The sequence below is a fragment of the Syngnathus floridae genome, chromosome 7 (genome assembly GCF_059516105.1).
Source record: "Syngnathus floridae isolate MCC-2025c chromosome 7, RoL_Sflo_1.0, whole genome shotgun sequence".
Lineage (NCBI taxonomy): Eukaryota > Metazoa > Chordata > Actinopteri > Syngnathiformes > Syngnathidae > Syngnathus > Syngnathus floridae.
This window is the reverse complement of record NC_142419.1, coordinates 14,640,854-14,660,189: the sequence shown is the minus strand read 5'-3', so window position 1 is coordinate 14,660,189 and position 19,336 is coordinate 14,640,854. Positions and strand designations below refer to the sequence as shown.

Genomic DNA, 19,336 nt, shown 5'->3' with positions numbered 1-19,336 from the left:
TACTTACTTTATTTATCAGTCCGCATATAAATGATTTATGCCAGGAATGGTAAAACCCAGAACAGGCTAAAGTCTTTCTGACCCAGGAGCATGATCCACTCTGGGCCTGATTTAGGAAAAGCTTTGACAGGCGCAAACTTGATTTTGGAAGCTGATGTAGCAACTGCGCGCATTCCGGATTGTGCCTGCCAAATATGCTAAATTGCCGTTGTGGGAGGAGTATATGCAAATCTTGTCGATGAAATTAGCAGAGGGAATGAGATTGATCAAACCTGATGCAAAATGCGCTGGCTGATTTTTTTGTGTCAGGTGAAATTAAAGTCTGCGTATTTGCAAGAAGTACACTATTTTCGAAGCGCCACAAACAGAACTTGTCTATTCGGAAAAGCAGTTTCGGAGCTTGTGAATGATTGAACCCCATCGAGACCCGAGCCGTAATGCTCTGTCCACGTGGCTGCCCCACGCCGTCGGTTCATGCCGCTTCTAAAAGCTTCACCGGCCGGCCCGTAATGATCCACTTTGATGACAGCTCATTTAGCTCTGCTGATCATCCCTGTAATGAGCGCGGTCACAGTGATTGGTCATCGCCTTTTCACCCACCGCCATTAGCGCCGGGGAGGACGCGGCTCATTTGACCCAGGAGCCGCTTCACTTGGAAGTGGCCGAGCTGTTTGTATGATTTTGATTCATATTTTTCATTTCCTACTTAAAGTGCATTTTGGAATCACGTCTAAACCTGAATGCAAGTACTTAATAGAAAAAAGTTGCCATGTCATCGTGTTGCGACCGACGATGCGGTTCGTCACGAAAGGGCTCCAGGTTCGATCCCCCCGTTTGGCATGGTTACGCTTTTCGTGTATTCCTTCCAGAGGAACCGTGTTGAACTTGTGTAAAACACATGCAAATGTGAATCGGTGGCGTTTCAATTCACTCTTGATTAATATTAATATTGGCTGTCACGCACCGTCATTAAAACCTATTCCATTAAACACAAAAAGGCGGCGGCTCCTTTCCATATATCGCATTTAGCCAGGCCCTTAAGCCGCTCGGCTCGCATTAATTAATTGAATTCCGTCCTAATGAATTGCCGTTTGATTGGATGGAGTTGCTGGAAGACAACTCGGGAGGGGAGGGGTACACCAGCCGTCATCCAAAAGAAGAAGAAGGAAAAAAAAGTCCTCCTGTCAGGGAAGCCGGGAGACAAATGTCTCGCTGCAAATGTGCCGCCGAGCCGCTCGCCTTGCGACAGACGGCGGCTTTATGAACACTGGCGGCGAATTACAGTAAACGCAGAGGAAATTGCTCCAGATGACAAAAGTTTGTTTCTTCAGTGGTTCTTCCAAAAGTGCTCAATGTGTGTTTCCGTTTTAAATTGGTTAAAAAAAAAAAAAGTGGCAATATGAGTTTTGTGGTGGTGTTTTTTTTAAATAGTCAAAAATAGATCTTCATGATTTCATGGTTGTTGTGGCCTCGCAGTAAAATAATTAAAAATAGTTATCATGAAATAAAAATAAAGAAATAATCTTTTTGCGCTTTCTTTCTGTTCCAGCCCGTGTCTGAGGAGTTCCAAAACGGCGAGGGCTTCGGCTACATCGTGGCTTTCCGCGCCAACGGCACCCGCGGCTGGAAGGAGAAGATGGTGACGTCGGCCGACTCCACCACGTACAAGTACCGCGACGAGACCTTCCCGCCGCTGACGCCCTTCGAGGTGAAAGTGGGCGTGTACAACAACAAGGGCGACGGGCCCTTCAGCCCGGTCGTCGTCATCTACTCGGCCGAGGGCGGTGAGCTCAAACTTGTGGCTTGTTGATTTTTGAAAGAAAGAAAAAAAAAAACGATTAATGTGTGTGCGTGTGCAGAGCCCAGAGAGGCGCCGTCCGACGTGAAAGCTTACGCAATCTCAGCTTCGCAAATAAGAGTCACGTGGAGGCCGCCCAACCCCGGACCTGGAAGACCCAAAGGATATGAGGTGCACTAATGCTCAGATGAATCAAGTAGACACTTCATTAGGTACACCGCGCACAGTTATGTGACTGGAGTCCCTTGTACGAGACTTAAGTTGACACTTTTAAGACTTCATTGCCTGACTTGGACTTTTTTTGTAGATGGTTGTTGACAGAAGTTACAAAGAATCTAAAGTGTTTGGAATCATTCACACCTCCCGTTGAGATTCAAGTTTTGAAATTTGAACCGTGACCAGGTGAGCTGCTGGAAAGAGTCCGAGAAGGAGGACTCCGGCTGGACGCAGAAAACCACAAAGAACGAGACCTCCCTGCTCCTGGGGGGCTTGGAAGGGAACAGCCAGTACGTGCTCACCGTCAAAGGCTTCAACAACATCGGGCAAGGACCCGCCAGTGCCTCCGTCATGGCCAAGACCAGGAAAGCCCGTAGGTTCAAGCATACCATGCTACCTTTTCTCATGCTGATGTTTTTGGGTTTTTTTTCTTTGTGGCTCTTCAGCGCCTGTGCAGCCTCCAGGCAACCTGCAGTGGATTCAAGAGGGCAACAACGTGTCTTTAAGCTGGGACCCGGTAAAGGCCAAGGAAAACGAATCCGACGTCATCGGCTACATGGTAACCGGCCCGTTTTTCGCGTCGACGTAAAATCCACACGCGCACACGTGAAAAGGCCTCTGGTGTGGCCGCAGGTGTTACTCAAGCAGGAGGGCCGAGGCCACAACCAGGTGACCCGCACCATCAACCCGTCCACCACGCTGTCGCTTCCCGAGGGCGGCACGTACGTCATCGAAGTGCGAGCCCTCAGCGAGGGCGGAGACGGGGCGGTCAGCTCGCAAATTCGACTCGTCACCTCTTCCGGTAGGCTGCCGCGCTCGCTCGCCGTTCGCTTGCTAGCTTTAATTTTAATGAATAAAAGCCATAAATAATGGCAGATGCTTACAGTCCTTTCCTACTTAACTAAAAGTCAAGAAGTACAGACTGAAAAAGCCAAACTGAATTTTTACTCTCAATCATGAACAATTTTGATACAACAGGTAGCATGCTAGCATAGCTCCATGCTAGCCGTTGTAATCAAGCAATCCAAGCTCTTGCCTGAGCAAAGTTTTCTTTGGCTAATGCTCTTTTAATTACCTCGCCCACACTCACAACGCTTCACGGACACGCTCGGCCAATTAACCTGCTAGCGGCACGTCGGCGAGACAAGACCGCCCAGCAGATGTTTTTATCCTCGTGGCCGCTTAACTGGCTGTATTGTTTGCACCCGTAATTACTTGGACAATGACACAGTTGTCTCAACACACACACAACACAAAATACATTTGGAAATGTTGTGCAGACGTTCAGCTTCCATCCAACACCTCCAATCAAAAAATTGACCTGCTTTAAAATTGGGCTGTCTAAAAAAATATATATGTAAAAATGCGCCTTCATTCTTATCCAAGTCAAAATGGCCTATTAACAAAGGCTAAAAAATACTTTGTCGTAAATGTGACGTGGCAACAGTTGCCCGCTCTCAGAGTGTTAAGTGAATTAAGTAGTATGATTGATTTGATAATGATTTGTTGCTACTCCTAAATCTCCCCCCCCCCCCCCCCTCCCTTCCCCCTTTCTTTCCTGTCAGGTGTGCGAGCAAAGAGCGGCGAGTGCAAAGCGAACCTGGCGTGGCCCGCGTTGCTCTTGGTTCTGCTGGTGCCTTCAGCGTCCTGGTGAGGCCGCTTCACACTCATGCTTTTTGATCGGAGAGGAATGGATTCGGCCTTTCTTTTTTTTCTTTTTTGGGGGAATTTCCTTTGACGCCGCCGCAGAGGAGGAAAGGTCCGGACGGGGGGGGGTTGAGTCATCTCGTCACCCGTTTAGTTTCGTGTCCAACATCGCGCTAGTGTTGTGCTGTCGTGTGTTATGCAAGGAGGGATTTTTTTTTTTTTTTTTATCAAGTGCTTGTCTCATTGACTCCCGGGGTCTGCGGAGCACGAAATTTTTGGGGAAAAATGCAGCGGAAGCACGAGCAGGATCATCTGGGACGTTCGCATCGCCCGCCCCCACACCGCCTCTTTCCTCGGGCGGCAGAAAACTCTAATTTCCTTTTTTCTTTATTGACCATACAAGGACAACTCGGACTACTTTTCGAGACTTGCTTTTTGTACACGGTGTTACCTTTTAGAGAAGAAGACGGTGGCGTGTGTCAGCTTCGTTTCTGTTGGTAGCAGCGCTTCGGTGGTCACGTTGATGGAAGTACAGTAGGAAGAAGTAGCGACTCCTGGTGACCAATAAATGTGATGTCTATTTTTAAAATCATGACTTCTTGTCATCTATTATGTTCGGGTCGGAATGCCACGCGGCGCAAAATGTTTTAAATCAATCTCTGTGCTGCGCTCGTATCAAAATGAAAGGAACAAAATCACTCAGCGATGTTGTCGTCGTTCCAAACACAAAAGGCTTCCAAAGTGGAGCCGATGGACGGGGACCTTTTCTCGCTGGCCCTCGTTGCAGCTGACTTTAAATGTCAGCACTCAGACACGGCAAACATTTCATTTGTCACACGGCGCTGCCATTTCATTTGCCAACATCCCGTGCGGAAGCCAAACGGGACCCGCGCCAACATCACTTCCCTCTCCGAGCTGACTGAGAGGCAGCATAAATATGTGCGGCCAACTTGCTTAGCAATCCTCCACCTTGCCGTCCCAACCATCCAAATTACCCAAGATAGAAATTTATTTCAACTTTCTCCAAGAAGCACAGCTCAGCAGGTCGACCACTCGGGAGCCGCATTGCTCCGAGCGCTTTTTTGTATTTTGGTTCACTAGGAGGACATTGATGCTAAGGTGCTCCAACTTGTGTCTGGACTGCACAAACATTTTTTATGTATTCATTTTTTATGATTGTTTTTGTTGCTTTCGGACACACGCACGCAGCCAAACGCTCGTGTTGCAACCTTTAATTATTCATGCAGCTGTTGTCTGTGCTGGCACATGTGATTTATGATAATGGATTGTGTTTTCTGCAAGGGAGAGCCACGAGCTAGCGTGTCAGCAATTAATGCTAGCCGTGCATTTGTGTGTGTGTGTGGTTAGAATGTCAGACCGTTTCACACCACCGCATTAGCTGAGTTTACAACTTGGATAAGCGCAAAACATGATTTTGGCGCATGCTAGTCCTGCAGGCTTAGCAGCGGAGCTAACAAAAAGGTCAGAACAGACGATGGCTGGCTTTCAGCTGTTTAAAGTGGGATTGTTGTTGTTGTTTGGAGCGTTGCTTGCTCATGCTAATGCGCTTCTTCCTCCTCCGCGACGTTTGCTTTTTTTCAGCTGCTCGGGAATGAGAATTAGGGAGGCGCGCCATGTGCCGACTAATGTGAACAAAAGGATTAGCGCGGCAGCGGCGGCTTTGGAGCCGGAGTCAACACGCTGACTTTTTTGTTCTGTTTTTTTTTTCCCGCCTTGCACCCGAGCGCTAATCATGGCCGTCTTAATTGAAGCCGTCTTGAGACCTGTAAAGCGAGTGAAGCCCAGCGCGGGAAAATAAAAGCAACAGCGTGACCTGTTTGACTTTGACATTCATTTATTTGCTTCAACTTGTCATTTGTGTTCCTCAGCAACTTTTGCTTGCTTTTTGGAAAAAGTTTAGCTACGTCCCAATCGCATACTCTGAGGTTGAATCTGGCTTTGTTTTTCGGCCCTCCGTTGCGGACTTTGTATCTGATAACGAGGACATTAAGGATGATGATTGAGAACATACTTGTTGAGGCAGGCCCTCGTTTGCGCGCAGAAATGCTTTCATTAACGCCTCGCTCTCGTCAACGATCGCCTCGCCTTTTTAATTGCAGCCACTATTAAAGTAGCAGCCAATTTAATAGGCACCGCGCTCGCCGCCTCCTCGTAACGAAATTAAAGCGCAGAAGCGTCCTGCTGCGAGTCCTCATTAGGGAGGACATTCATGTGCAAATGTGTGAAAGGTACAAAAAGCCCAATCTTTTCGGACACGCTGGCTTTTTTTTATTGAGTCTCGGTTGCTTAGTTTCGGCCTCTTGTTTTGCAAGTCGAGTACAGCTATGCACGTTACTAGTGTAACCAACATAAAAACTCGAGCGCTGGTTTGTCGGATTCCAATTAGTCTAATCATGAAAGGCTGTCTCTCCTTCATATGACGGGCAAAACTGAGCTCTACAACTGCACTTTTCATGGCGTACATGATTCGATTCACCTTTAAAGCAGGTTGTACAACCAAAATAGACGCAGGGTGTTGCCAAGTTGAATGCTGGCGGATGGGTCTGAGTGCAAATCCCAGCAGGGACATGAAGAAGTTAGCTTTTGTTCTCAACTCAAAGAGGGGGGGGGGGGATGAAGATGAGAGAAGCCAGAGGGTACAGCGAAAATACAAAGTGACAAACAGAACACGGTAAAAACACAAGTGGCAGGTGGCACACCAGAAGAAAGTGTGTTTTATTCCTTTTTTTTTCTTACTTTCCACAGTCGTTGACAATTTTTTAATTTCTGTGTATTATTAGATTAAAAAGGAGAGCAGAAATGGTCATGTTGTTGTCAAGAGGTATCACTGCAAAAAACAAAAATTCTCAAATTAATTTGCTTCTATTTTAATCTTCATCAGCTACCATTTACTTAAATCTTTGAAGTATTCTTACAAAGATGTTTCAAACATTGCATCAATCTTAAAAATGTCAAACCTAAAAATAAAAAAATACAACATTTTAAAAATCTGATGCGCTAAGGAAAAAGCAGAGCTATTTTTTAGCTCTGTATCAACAAATAGGTTAAAGGACACATCAAGCTATCTCTGTTTCAAATTTGCTGTTGACCACTGTTACTTTGCAGACCCCCAAAGTACAGCTGGAGGCCCCTGTGTGCCCCCGACCCCCATTTTGAGCATCAATGGGATGCGAACATGGTGTTTCTTTTTTCAAGGACGGCCTCAGTGACTGGGTGGCCTTCCTACGAGAACGGAAACACAAAATGTGGAGGTGCCCTCGGTCTTTCAAGAAAAGGTAATCATCTCCCTCAAGGTCACGCTCGGAAGGGCGCACTTGCCGTCTGCCTGGACTGGAAATGCCGTTTTCTGTCCGCTAAATTACAAGCGTTCCTTGCAACCTTGCCTTCTGTCCGTCCTCTGCTCCGCTCAGCTTTTAAGACCTTAATAACAAGTGGATCTGAGCCTAATACCAAATGTTTTATTCATTGCCTTTAGATTCGGATGGATCAAAGTCTAATCTGTTCCTCTAATGCACTGGCTCCTCCGCGGATTGAACCGTCCTGACCTGTCGCCTGGCCGTCCAATCTGGAAGAAAAGGTAAACGTCGAGGTTTATCCTCAGGGGCGGCATCCGGTTCACGGCTTGGCCCTTTTTTAATTTTTTTTTTTTTTGCTGGACGCTCTCCAACAAAGCCAACCTTTGGCGGCACTGACATATTGCCCGATTTAAAGGTTCCCCTTGCGGTCCGCCGAGCTGCAGCCGAGGATCACCCGAGGCCAATCCGAAGGTTGCTTTAAACTGAAGCAGAGTTGTTAAACAGTCAAAGGGTCGCACTGTGCTCATCTGGCGGCTTCCTCTCCGCAGCCAATCTCTGCCATTAAATTGGCTTTTGTGAAAGCTCTGCAATTGGCCGTCCCCGCGCCACACACGGGACGAGATATGACAACAAACAGCGGCAGCCGGCAGAGTGGTTATTCCCACAAGTCCAAACAGAAGCCAGGTACGCACATTTGGAACATCTGAACCGATTTGTCAGTGAGCCAACTCACACGACAATAAAAAAATGTCCAGGTTGGTTTTGGAGCTTACTGCTCTTGTCTGATGCTATCTGCTCAAGCTAACAAACACGTAAGAAGATCTAGATTTATTTTGTCACAAAAGATAGAGGAGGATAAATCACTCTTAATACAACCCACACAAGATAATCTTTTAGAGCCATCCGATAATCACTTGATCTGAAAGGGCGGGAAATTCGACAGTCAATACACACATCCTTTATTGGGGGAAAAGAATCTCGATTGGAAATAGACATTTTTAAATAACACTCAGACTCTAACAAGACACACTAAAGTTAAAAGTTTCATTAACAAGACACCCAAGTGAGACGAAATTCCAAAGCTTCTGCCGTGATGCTTGGTTGCTCTTTGCTAAATTAAAGCCAGCCCGGAAACCTTCGACAATTAAACTGACAGCTGCAATTTGTTCAATATTCAAATTATTCCCTCTGCCCAAAATAACCTGAATGCTTTCTATGTATTCCGCGTTTTTAACAAGGATCTCTGTATTGCTAAAATGCTAAGGCTAAAATAGAAAAATTTAAATGACGACAAATTAATGAATGTGAAAACCTTCCAAAATATCACGAGGATGTGAACATTTTGATTTTGGAATTGTAAGTAAGTGGAAAATATGGAAGACCTCTTTTTGCTGACATTGGAATGATTTGAATGAGTCTAGGAAAAGTTTCAGAATAAAACCAAATATTTTTCAGTTTCAGAAGAAAATGTGAAATTGAAGCGGCCCTCCAAAATGTAGCACGCTAAAATCATCAGCCAAGGATTCCCTCAGTCATCAAGCAGGTACCGCAGGCAGGTTCCCGACACCGAACGGCTGATAGTTGTCCAATCAATGACCCGATCGAAAACCCTCCACTCCCCTTGACCCACCCTGCCTATGTTCACTTTCACGCAATCACCAAAGTGAGATGATCCTCACATCACACCATCCTGAGCCGCTGCCGCCCAGGCAGCAAATCTAAGAAACATACATAAGTCTCAAGTAACGGCGGAGAAAATCTGATAGGACAAAAAATAAATGTCCCTATGAAGTACTGAAGGCAGTGCTGCCAAGAGGAAGGCAAATTACAGATGGCAACCACGATGTGACAAACGGCGGCATGTCAGCTGTGACGAAGACTTGTGTCGATACGTTCTCCTAATTGAAGGCCAGAGGAGCTTTGCACACCTCCAATTGCATGCAGATGTGCAATGCACGCAGAGATTCACACTTAATGAGCTCGTACCAAGATGCTGACTTTCCTTTTTTTGTTAGCCCCCATGATTAATGTTGTGGGTTTGACCTTATCGACTTAAAGCTCAAAGGAGGAAATGGCTCTTGGGAGTTTAGCCTGCACTCGAGCTTGCGGTGCACATTGACAGAGCTCACTTATTTGATTGTTTTTGGGTGTATGGAAGGAAAACTAAGTACAAAAAAGTTGAGGAAATGCTAAGTAAACAAATACGCCTGTTAGTGTTTACATTGGCACCAAACAGGCAATCTGAATCGGATCCAGATTCAAAGCGATAGCTTCTAGACCCTAAAATAGTCTTTTTTCCCACATTTGTAATGATTCTAAAGACTATTTAAGCGTACAGTAAATGTAATAATAGTAATTAGAAACAATCATAATAATTGAATTTAAAATTGAAAAGCCCCTCTCCCCTCCATTTTGTCAAAATGTGAAATCCTGAAAAAATATGCTAGTTTAGGGAACGAGGAAAACGCACAACTCAGTATGATTTGAATAATTGAACAAGTGGAGAAATATGGAAGGAAGAGTTCAATCTGAAATCTGTCTCTATTCCCTTTAATGGCATTTTTACATCAATGAATAATTAAAAACATAAATAATCAACAGCAAGTTGGCTGTGCTCACAGATGACATTCCTCACAGGATGCCATGACTGTTTCTCCTTTTGAACAGCCACCACATTTTATTATACATTATTTATTCTTCTCACGCATCGAGCCAAATGGCTGAAGTGGCTCTAATTCAGACGACAGTCGCGCGGCGATGAGAGTAAAATCGACGTCGCGCAGTCCCCCCCCCCCCCCCCCCCCCCCCCCCTATGAGTCTGATAAAGCGTCAATGGAACATCCCCGTTTCCATCGCGAACGGCCAAATGTGACATGATGCTGCAAAGATTTCCTTCCGTTGGGAGGAGATCAATGGCGTGTCGCGCTCTGGCACAAAATCGATGCAAAGTGGCTCATCTCGACTGCGACCCGACGACTGAGCCCGACGCTCCTCCGAGGCTCATCTCGATTTGCTGCTGAAAAAGCACATTTACACAGATGCTAACATCTGGACATGACAAGTTAACGCTGAGAAGATGAAGGTGTAAAAAATAATTTTAACTGGCAAATTGATTGAAATGCACTGGCAGGCTACATGCTACAAACGTAGCATTTTTCGCTGCCATCTGAGATGGCTTATTGTCCCAGCACGGCAAAATGTGTGTGTGGCGGCTACCTTGATGCTTTTCCTAGACAACAACTGGAAGTTGAGCTTTCTTAGTATTCCGCCGGCGCACCTGGCGATGCGGCGGAGACGCTCTTGATTAGATAAATCACTCCGAGCGCTTTCCATCAAGCGAAAAGAATTACGTAGGCCACTGCCGAGCTTTCTTGGGAAAGGCTGAAATGCGCTTTTTTGCATTTTGGCTTTTGGCTCCAAATGAAAAGCCCTTGAGTGTCATTCATTTTCTCAGTGCCGCTTGAATTGTCGTTTATTGCGGAAAAAAGAACTCTCGGGTTGGAAAATGATGTTGCATCCAAAACTTGTTTGCTAACATTCTATTTCACAAAAAAAAAGTTTTGAGGACTCAAACTCACCAATTTGAGCAAGCGTGTGTATCCTGGCAAATTGATGTATTTGCTTATTTTATTGCTTTATAGATTTGCCCTAAGTGAATGCATGCATTTTTCAAGATGCAACAGCGTCCTTCTCCACTTGCATTTTTCAATTGCGTCTTTTTCAAAAGACAGCTGAACCGCGCAAGGTTTTTATTTTGTGGAGTGCTGTGCATCTCCTTTCTGAACAACCACAATAAATTGTCTGAAATCGCCATGGAAACGGCAAATGCGAGGCCAGCAGTCGGCTCGCCATCAGACATTGCGGGTTTTGATGTCATATGTAAATGAGCAACATGCTGATTCTTATGTTCTGTTTTTATCCTTTCTTTATCTGTTTTTCATTTTGAGTGACTTAGATTTCATGTACATAAACTGTAAGTATAATCAATAGTTGTTTACATTCCTAGTTTCAATGCAAAATGTAATACTAAACCACAAATATCATTTCAAACTCATTTTACAAACATCCTCCTCGGAACAAATTGTTTTACAGATTATTTGATTTTGAAATAAAAAAAAAAAAATCCAATAACAAAAATTCTCACTAACAACCCGGGCTAAAATTGTCTTGTCTCTAGATTTACCAAAAATCACAAATAGGTGAATTCGTGAATCAGAAATGAGATGACTGTATTCCACGAACATTGGTAAACTTTTTTTTTTTTTTTATTCGTGACATTTCACGCCACATTTGTCTTCCAAACAGCCAAGCCGTAACACATTCCTCCCCTCTCATTACAGCAAATGTCAAGTTGTTCGACTGCAGCGGGCCCAAATGTGAGGTGGCCAGCTAGCGGTCGCCTCCGAAGACGGCACTAGAAGCGGCCACCCATCCATTTTGCACCCAAAGCGCAGCTTGTGACAGAAGCTCAATAATCCAAGGTCGCGCCATTTAACGCGCACAAAACAAAAAAGTGTCTCATCCAACCGCTCGGGCCCAACCTCGAAGCTGCTTGACGCGCGTCAGGTCGCAAAGATTTATGCAAATCGCCAAGGTTGTGTTTAACATGCTAGCTCGGTGTCGTTTGCCCTAAGAGCAAACAACCAAAGTTGCACTCAGAGACAATAATTAAACAAATGGAACAAAAATGCAGACCTTTAAATAACAAAAAAACAATGCGGGTGGAATTTTGTGAAAATATTTTCCAACTTTTAGCTTGAAGAAAGGTCTGCAGGCGGAACAACTCATCCAAAAGATGAATTCCTCAAGAGGGCTATGTCCTCAGGGGCGTGATAGGGGCAGAGAGTCCCCCCACTTGCCAGCACCCACTGTGTACAAAATTAAATTATTAAAGCCAAAGTCACCGCAAAGTGTTTACAAAGCCACCCATTATTCATCACCCGAACTGAAACGCCTGGAGGGAGCACGTCAAGGTCAACAACAACAAAAATTTGACAAAAATATCCAGCGAACGTGTCAGCAGTCTGACACATAATTGACAATAGTGGCCAAGGTTGCTTGGTTCAAACTGTTTTTTGCCTCATTCAGTTGAAGAGAAAAAGCAGATTTAACCAAATAGCACAGAGATGACCTTTGTCTGACAAGCATGCTAACGCACAATGCTAACTAAACTAGCATCGCAGTTTGGAAACCAATTAACAGCATTTCAAACAACATTGCAAATTCACGTACGGACCCCTTAGCTACGTCTTGCCGACCCCCGTGGCGGGTCCACGAACCCCAGTTTGAGAACCATCGCCCCAGCAGGCCGCTTTGGCCAGGGAGATGCGTTTGTCGAGGCGGAGGTAATGGTGCAGAACAGCTCATCGGCTCGCTGGAGTCATAAAGCCCAGGGACGCCGGCGCTGGCGAGATTGCTCTGTCAAGAGGTAAACAACGCAAAAATGAGGAAGGACTCATTTGATAGGAAATGTCACAGCATGATTGGATTTATATATATAAAAAAAGTGTAAATTAGGGTCATTAATCATTAGCTGGGAAAACAGCGGCAGCTTGTGTTCTCCTCTCAGAAGGATCCATGCGTCAGCCGGCAACAACCTTAAAGAGGCTCGACGCTAATTTGACGGAAGACTTTTTAAGTGGACAAAACACCTGAGCAGATTCTGATTTGCGTCTTTGAAATGCAGCCATTTGCCTTGCAACCGCATTATGCCGCTGTCAAGAAACCTTCAGAGAGAAACTAATTTACTGGCAGCAACAAATTTAAATCAGAGCTTTTTTTTTTATGTCCCTGAACGTTTTTAGCATAAAAAAAAAATAGTTTTTGCCAGTAATCAGTCACGACCGGCTGCCATGACACAACAAACAAAAGACATCGTAATCCCATGAGAAGATTTTTATTATTTTTTCCCTCTCCTGGCAATTTGGTGACCTTAACGTGTAGCAACAATGTCCACGAGCTTCATCTGTCCCTGATGATTTATCTGGACGCTGCCTGCAGCCAAACGACCAATGGGGGCCGACTTGTTGGTTGTCCGGCGTCAAATAAACGAAAGCTCGCACTCCTCCAAAGCAAAGCCAGTGATTCTGAATTCCTTTCTCTTTATTTGTGTCTGCTCCAGCCTGAATTGAAACCCTTCAATAAAATTCTAACCTTAGCAGTCATTATGGTTTAAAAACCTAAATCTGCCTTGGAACCCGACTTTGATACCTGACTTAAAACCCCAATTTAAAACCCTACCTGTCTTCAGACTCTTACTTTGAAACCTTACTTTAAAACCTAAAGATTGAAACAGAAATCTTGCTTGAAACGTAATTCTTAACCCTTTCTCAAAACCGTGCTTTGAAACCCGACTTCTATTTTGTTTCTCCACACACCTTTCTTTCCTTTGGCAGCAAGGATGGTGGGCGTGGGGCCATGAGCCACCAGCAGGAGTCACACGACCACCGTGATGAACCTCCAACTTCCAACCCCCAACCTCGAACCGCAGCAGCCAAGGGACCCGGAAGTGAGGCTCGGAGAAGACGAAAGTTAGTCGCCTGCAACTTTTTTTCTCCCCATTTTTATGTTTGTGCGGCGCGTCCACGCTAAAGAAGACGTGAGCGGAGGAGACCCTTCGCGCAAGAACAAGCATGGGACTCCCCACGCTGGAGTTTAGCGACTCTTTTCTCGATGGGCCCGATTTCCGAGAGCGTCTCAAGTGTCATGAGATCGAACTGGAGAGGACCAACAAGTTCATCAAAGAGCTTATTAAGGATGGAAATATGCTTATCGGCGCGCTCAGGAGTAAGTACAAAAAAACGCACAAGCTCGATTTGACAAGAAATGCAAGCACGCGCTAGACGCGTCAATTTGCGCGTCGCGGCGCAATATACCCACGCAGATTATTAAATGTCATTTATTCCATGTGAGAACACGCGGAATTGTTTGTTCGTGCTTCTCGTCGCTTGCAAGATGAGACTTGCCTCGCGGAGAGGAGCGCGTTAACTTATTAGAGGCCCAAAGAGGAGTCGGCGAACTTTGCTTTTGCACCCATAATGTGTGAAGATTGTGTTTTTCCAATCTTTTCACACGAAATAACATCTCCAAAAATAGCAACGCTAATAATATGCAGCAGTGTAATGGGCTTTTTAAAGTCATGATACTTAAATGAGTCAGATTATGTGGCTCAGAAGGTAAATAAATACGCATGGAGGATTTGTCACAGTTTGACTGAAGTCTAGTGGAATTTTATACACCTTATGATGAAATTGTCTATCCTGGGGGATGTTGGGCTTGACGCAATTGTGAGTCAGAAAAGTCAGGAGTCAACAAATATACATCCTGCTTTTCTTACCGCTTCATTTGTCAAAATTGGCCAGCTTGCTGATAAAGTTAACTTCTGGTTGCCTTGTTGGATTTGCGCATTTATATTTTTTTTGCACTTTAAAAAAAAAAAATATATATATATACCACTTACCAGGCCCGATTTGTGTACAAATGGATTGAACTAGATCACCTGCAGTTGGAGAGAGGCGAAGTGCTGAAAGTAAAAATCAATCATTGATGGTCTTCAACTTTGGGCGCCACACTGATTTGAAGAGCTTCCAATCAATAGGAACATTTGTTAGAGAAACTGTTTTTTTCTCTCTAGTCATGTCCTCAACGTCATTGTCTGGTCTTGACACAAACAATCATTTTTTGTATGGCTTTATAAATGGCAAATTGTGTGGAATTGTCTCCATTTAAGATGAATAATTATTTATGAAATTGGAGAAATGAACCTTTTGAATTAACCATCTGCCAGCCATTATCCTAACCACTTACAAATACAATAAAGGATGAAAAAAGAAAATTCAAGTAAAAACAAGGAACTGATTATACAGTGTTATTAAAATAGTGAAAAAACACTCACTAAAATATCCTAATGTATTTTTGATGGGTTTATCGTCCTGCAAAAACTGAGCATGAACCTGGTTAATTTTTGAAAAATAGCCAGCAAGAGAATAAAGAGATGCAGGTGGTAACAGAGGTCAAACGTGTTATTGGTCCTCGTCGACTCGCCATCACTCACAACTGTCAGCTGATGTTCAGCCGCCGCCCGCGGCTTAGTTTCTGTGTCAAAAGAGAACACTTGATTTTGGATGACATCTATGTCAAAATGTTTGAGGACAATGGTTATCACCCTGCAAATTTGCTCCCATAAGATGCCACTAGATGGCGCCAAAAATCGAGGCTGATTGGAAAGTTGTTGGTATCAAGGAAGTACGTTGTGATGATTCGTTTCAACCGACTAAGCTAAGTAGGTGCTAAGTTTAGCCAGAGTTGTTAGCAGACGTTTTGGAGACTTTCCTATTTCTTGTGCACTTTACAAACCTTATCTTTTTCCACATTGTACTTATATATTCGCTGGTGGCAGGAAACGTTTGCATTGCAATTGACGACTAAAAACATCAATGGCAGCGAATGAGTTAAGGTCCAACCTTCAGTCTGTTTAAAATTCTTGCGGAACAGTTAAAAAATTGCCCCTATCTTTAACACCGTGGTGATGATGTAGCTTCGGCCCTGGATGGGCCTCGTTGGAGCGCCGGCGGTTTGTGTTGCGGCTTTGAATGAATGGCAGTCCAAAGCATCCTGAACTTATTGTGCCACGGATAATTGATTCCAGCTGCAAGTGAGATCCATCTGCATCCAGCCAACTACTTGATATTCACACCTGGTCCGGTCTCTATAACCACCGCCGACGACTTGTATTAATTCCCTGGCGGTGGCCGCGCTAATTGAATACACTAATTACGCCTTTGCGAGGCAGGGGAGGGCCGAGGAGCGTGACGGCAATGACAGTAATGATGCATATTCGGCGGGAAGCCAGGTGAGTTTGTCTAAGCGAGGCCTGCGAGGCACACAAAGACAGTTTTATCACAATTTAGTCTTTGCTGACAAAAGGCAACTCATGCCAGATTATTTGTGTTCGTGAGATGATCCTAAAATAATTATCTAAGGTGTGTTGGGAGTAGCGTTGGGCATCGCTCAACTTGATTCGATTCGATTCGGGTTCCTAGTGACTCGTCTCAGTTTTTTAATTTCATGAATGGTTTGTGAATATTACTGCCAATTCCTTAAAGGGTTGTTGTTGTTGTTGTTTTGTTCGCCACACTGCCATCTGCTGGACACATAAATCGACCCTATGTCCCGATTGCGTGCGACTGCACCCATTGCTTGCCCGTGCCTGCTCGGCAATTCGAGATAAAAATAATGAAAGGCTGGCGTTATTATATACGCTGTGTCTGTAAACAAGCTTTTCACTTGTCGCGACACAGTGCATATTTTTCCTCCTGCAATGCGATACGAGCACACTTATTAGAATAATAATATGTTCCGTTATCTCCTTTTCGGGCTTTGGGACTCTGGGACGTCTCGGCCGTTGATGTGAGCCCAGATGACGCTTGTGAGGCACAGCCACGGGAAGTGTCCTGTAAACATGCTTGCTTGTGTAACCATCCTAACCCCCCCCCTCCCCCTCCCACTCTTCGCATTGCGTTTGGCCTGACATCTCTGGGTTGCTGCAGGGGGGTGTGCTCTTCCGCCTTTGTGTGTGTGTGTGTGTGTGTGAGTGTGTGGCAAGGACTGTAATCTGTGTAACACATTGGATGAAGTCATGTCGCAAAACTGAAGTTCTGCATTTCATATTAGCTGTACAGTAAGCCACAACATTTTTTTTTTCTAAGTCAGCAAAGGTCCGATTGTCTTGTTTCTCTCAGAGAATATTCTGGTTGATTTTTGTGAATGTTAAGTAAAGATTGCCTGTTGCAATATAGAGATTAAGAGAATGGAAAGAGTAAAAGAAGGTTTTGAGATTCCCAAGCCACATGGTGGTGAGAAAAGTTGCGTACACTCTGCGATCCTTCAGGCTTGTCTTTTAGACTCCGCCTCCCCCCCCGCTGCGCAACTGACAGGCTGGCGCAATGTGGCGGGCCAGCGGTCTTACCTGAAAGCAAGCCTCTGTCTTTCGTTTCAGAGTGGCACAATGCACCCCGTCGTTTCTAACCCCGTCAAGCCGGGGCAGCGGAAAAGAAAGAGACCCCCCCTCCCCCTTTGTAAAACGTCTTCGCCCCCCAATCACACATGATGAAATTTTATTTCGTTTGTGTCTCCGATTTTAGTCTGTACAAGAATGAACAGTAATACCTTGACCACCTTCTTCGGAGGGGTATCGGATATTTGCAAGTCGGTCCTTTTTACGATTTGACAGCCTTTATGATTTCAATATTTAAGGACATGAGCGGAACATGAAATAATGTAAATAAAATATACTCCCGCAGAGGTACTGATTATTTAATGTATTCATGCGAGCGGATTGCTCGGGGCATGTTTTGCTTGTTGGATAGTGTTTGACATTCTGCTACTCCTCAATTCAAATCAGTATTTTAGGTAGCATTTGTGTATTTCTTGGTGTATATACTATAGTTAATATTTAGGAACTATTTAAGTATTTCATTTAAGAGAATGTAGGTAACTTTGGAGTATTTGGGTAGCTTTTAATAAGTATTTTTGGTCAATTTTAAAGTATTTAGGCTACTTGAATCCTCCCCATTTGTGTACTTTGACTTGTATTTAAATATTTAGGTAATTTTTGGGGAGTGTTTAGGTTACGTTGTCCGGGAACACTTGGGCCTACTGCGCAACTGTATTTTAATGTTCGTCATTATGGTGGTCATTGAAGAGACAAGTGTTTTTATTTATTTATTTTATTGTATTTATTCATTCATTCATTCATTGAGATGTTACTTGGTGTATAAAGTTTAGAATCACTGGAGTGAATCAAATTACCCTGCACTTTTGATTCCCTAAAGCGGTCGATTCGTTTGCCATGGCAGCATGTAGAGGCTGATATCTGATATCAGGAACAAAAATAAAAAAAATAAAAACCTCGATGCACAGTGCTGCAAGCAGATCAATCAGAAGAAAATTTCATGGAGTGAATATTAGAATTTAGATTGCAAATATAGGTCAGTAGCCTCAGTCTTAAAGTGTTCAGTAGCTCCTCGCGGGATGTTAGTGGCAACCTTAACACATTGGAGAACCAGTTTTCACCGATGGATCAATAGTTGCCTTTTGAATGAGAATTCCAACACTGAAGTAGCATGCGGCGTGTTTAGACAGGCATGCCGTTGCCCTGGAGACGAGATTGCGGCGGCCTCCCGGGGAGGGGGCGTGGAGAAGAGGCGTCTCACACGTCGGCCGCTAACTAGCGTAGCCGTTTCACGCGGGAGCCCAGAGCATCTCTTTTGTGATTAAACCCGGCCACACGTGCCGATGCCACCGATGGCTGATATTATCCTTGCTCTGCCGCTGCCCCCCGCTGTGCTGGAGGATCATTTCAAAATAATCACACGCTGGCCTCGATCAAATGCTTGTCGAGTGTAATAAAATTAGAGGTGGCTATTTTAAGACCCTGAACGTTTCTCTAATAAGCGCAAAATGTTTTCTTTTGCCCGCGACTTGGTGCTTTCATCATATCGCTCCTCTCACGTCGCACTCGGTGTGCTCAGCAAGACACTTTAGACCTTTGCCAGCTCATGCGGCTGTCTTTATATTTTATTTCTTTTTTTTTTTATTACCCCTCCACACCCGCCTGGCTGGCCGCAGCTCCTCTCCGCCACATATAATCAAAGTGTAACGCAGCAAATTCCCTCCTCTGTCGGCGCAGATGAAGACGAGCTATCTGGGGAGCCGTGACATCTCTACTTGGCCTTGAGAATGAGTGGCCGCTTTATTTGGGGCTTTTATCCCTTATTTCCCCGCTGTCTTGTAGAGTGGAAGCTAATGGGGTCTCTTGTGTTTGCTGCTATGTGTCAGCGAGACCTTTCCCTCGTGTTTACTTTACGGCGTGGGTTATTAAACGTGCAGGAAAATGTAAATGGAGACAAAAAAAACAAGACATTTACATGATTTGTTTCATTAGAATAACAAATATTTTCCTTTTTCAACATGCTGATCAAAGCTAGCTTGCTTTAACAAGCTAACTTGTTTTGACACCTGCCTAGCCAGAGCCTGAGCTGCTCTGTATTTGTCTGCAGTCGACATTTGTTTATTTATTTATTTATTTATTGGTGGCTTTTCAGAGACAACGCAAGAAACATATAGCATACGACCTCCAACTTGTTTTTGAGGTTTACGCCTGTTTGAATGTCAGGGCTCAAAGATCATCCGTCATTGTTGGGCCCGCGAGCGCGTTTCGACCGGCGGCGAGGTATCGATCCCAAAATCAGCAGCCGCGCGTCGGCAGCGTAATACATCTTCTGGAAGCGTTGCGCTCAACGGCACTCAGGGTCGGGCGGCCGGCCTCTGCAGCTTTTACACGTGAGCATCGTTCAAT

The 19,336-nt window shown here is 44.6% G+C and overlaps 2 protein-coding genes and 1 long non-coding RNA gene across 8 annotated transcripts in view; 2 read left to right on the top strand and 1 right to left on the bottom strand.

Annotated features, from left to right (window-relative positions):
- The window catches only part of cntn5 (contactin 5), a 46,732-nt gene extending 41,217 nt beyond the window's left edge, over positions 1–5,515 (top strand). For 2 of the 3 annotated variants that reach the window (XM_088381077.1, XM_088381074.1), the window contains 7 exons: positions 1,550–1,784; positions 1,860–1,969; positions 2,201–2,387; positions 2,461–2,573; positions 2,648–2,816; positions 3,580–3,664; positions 3,894–5,515. In XM_088381077.1, coding sequence (XP_088237203.1) covers positions 1,550–1,784; positions 1,860–1,969; positions 2,201–2,387; positions 2,461–2,573; positions 2,648–2,816; positions 3,580–3,664; positions 3,894–4,035 — 1,041 coding nt within the window. In that variant the 3' untranslated portion in view covers positions 4,036–5,515. Of the gene's footprint in view, positions 1–1,549; positions 1,785–1,859; positions 1,970–2,200; positions 2,388–2,460; positions 2,574–2,647; positions 2,817–3,579 lie in introns of all 3 variants that reach the window. The other variant, XM_088381075.1, reaches the window with a different exon arrangement.
- Positions 5,516–13,402: 7,887 nt separating this feature from the next.
- The window catches only part of LOC148395462 (rho GTPase-activating protein 42-like), a 29,894-nt gene continuing 23,960 nt past the window's right edge, over positions 13,403–19,336 (top strand). For 2 of the 4 annotated variants that reach the window (XM_088380050.1, XM_088380048.1), the window contains exon 1: positions 13,403–13,764. In XM_088380050.1, the coding sequence (XP_088236176.1) occupies positions 13,611–13,764 (154 nt within the window). In that variant the 5' untranslated portion in view covers positions 13,403–13,610. The remainder of the gene's footprint in view (positions 13,765–19,336) is intronic. The other 2 variants (XM_088380049.1, XM_088380047.1) reach the window with 1 other exon arrangement.
- LOC148395463 (uncharacterized) lies at positions 14,888–15,665 on the bottom strand. Its single transcript, XR_015859640.1, has 2 exons — positions 15,441–15,665; positions 14,888–15,072 (listed from the first exon to the last, which is right to left on the bottom strand). It is a non-coding gene; the product is annotated as an uncharacterized LOC148395463 (long non-coding RNA).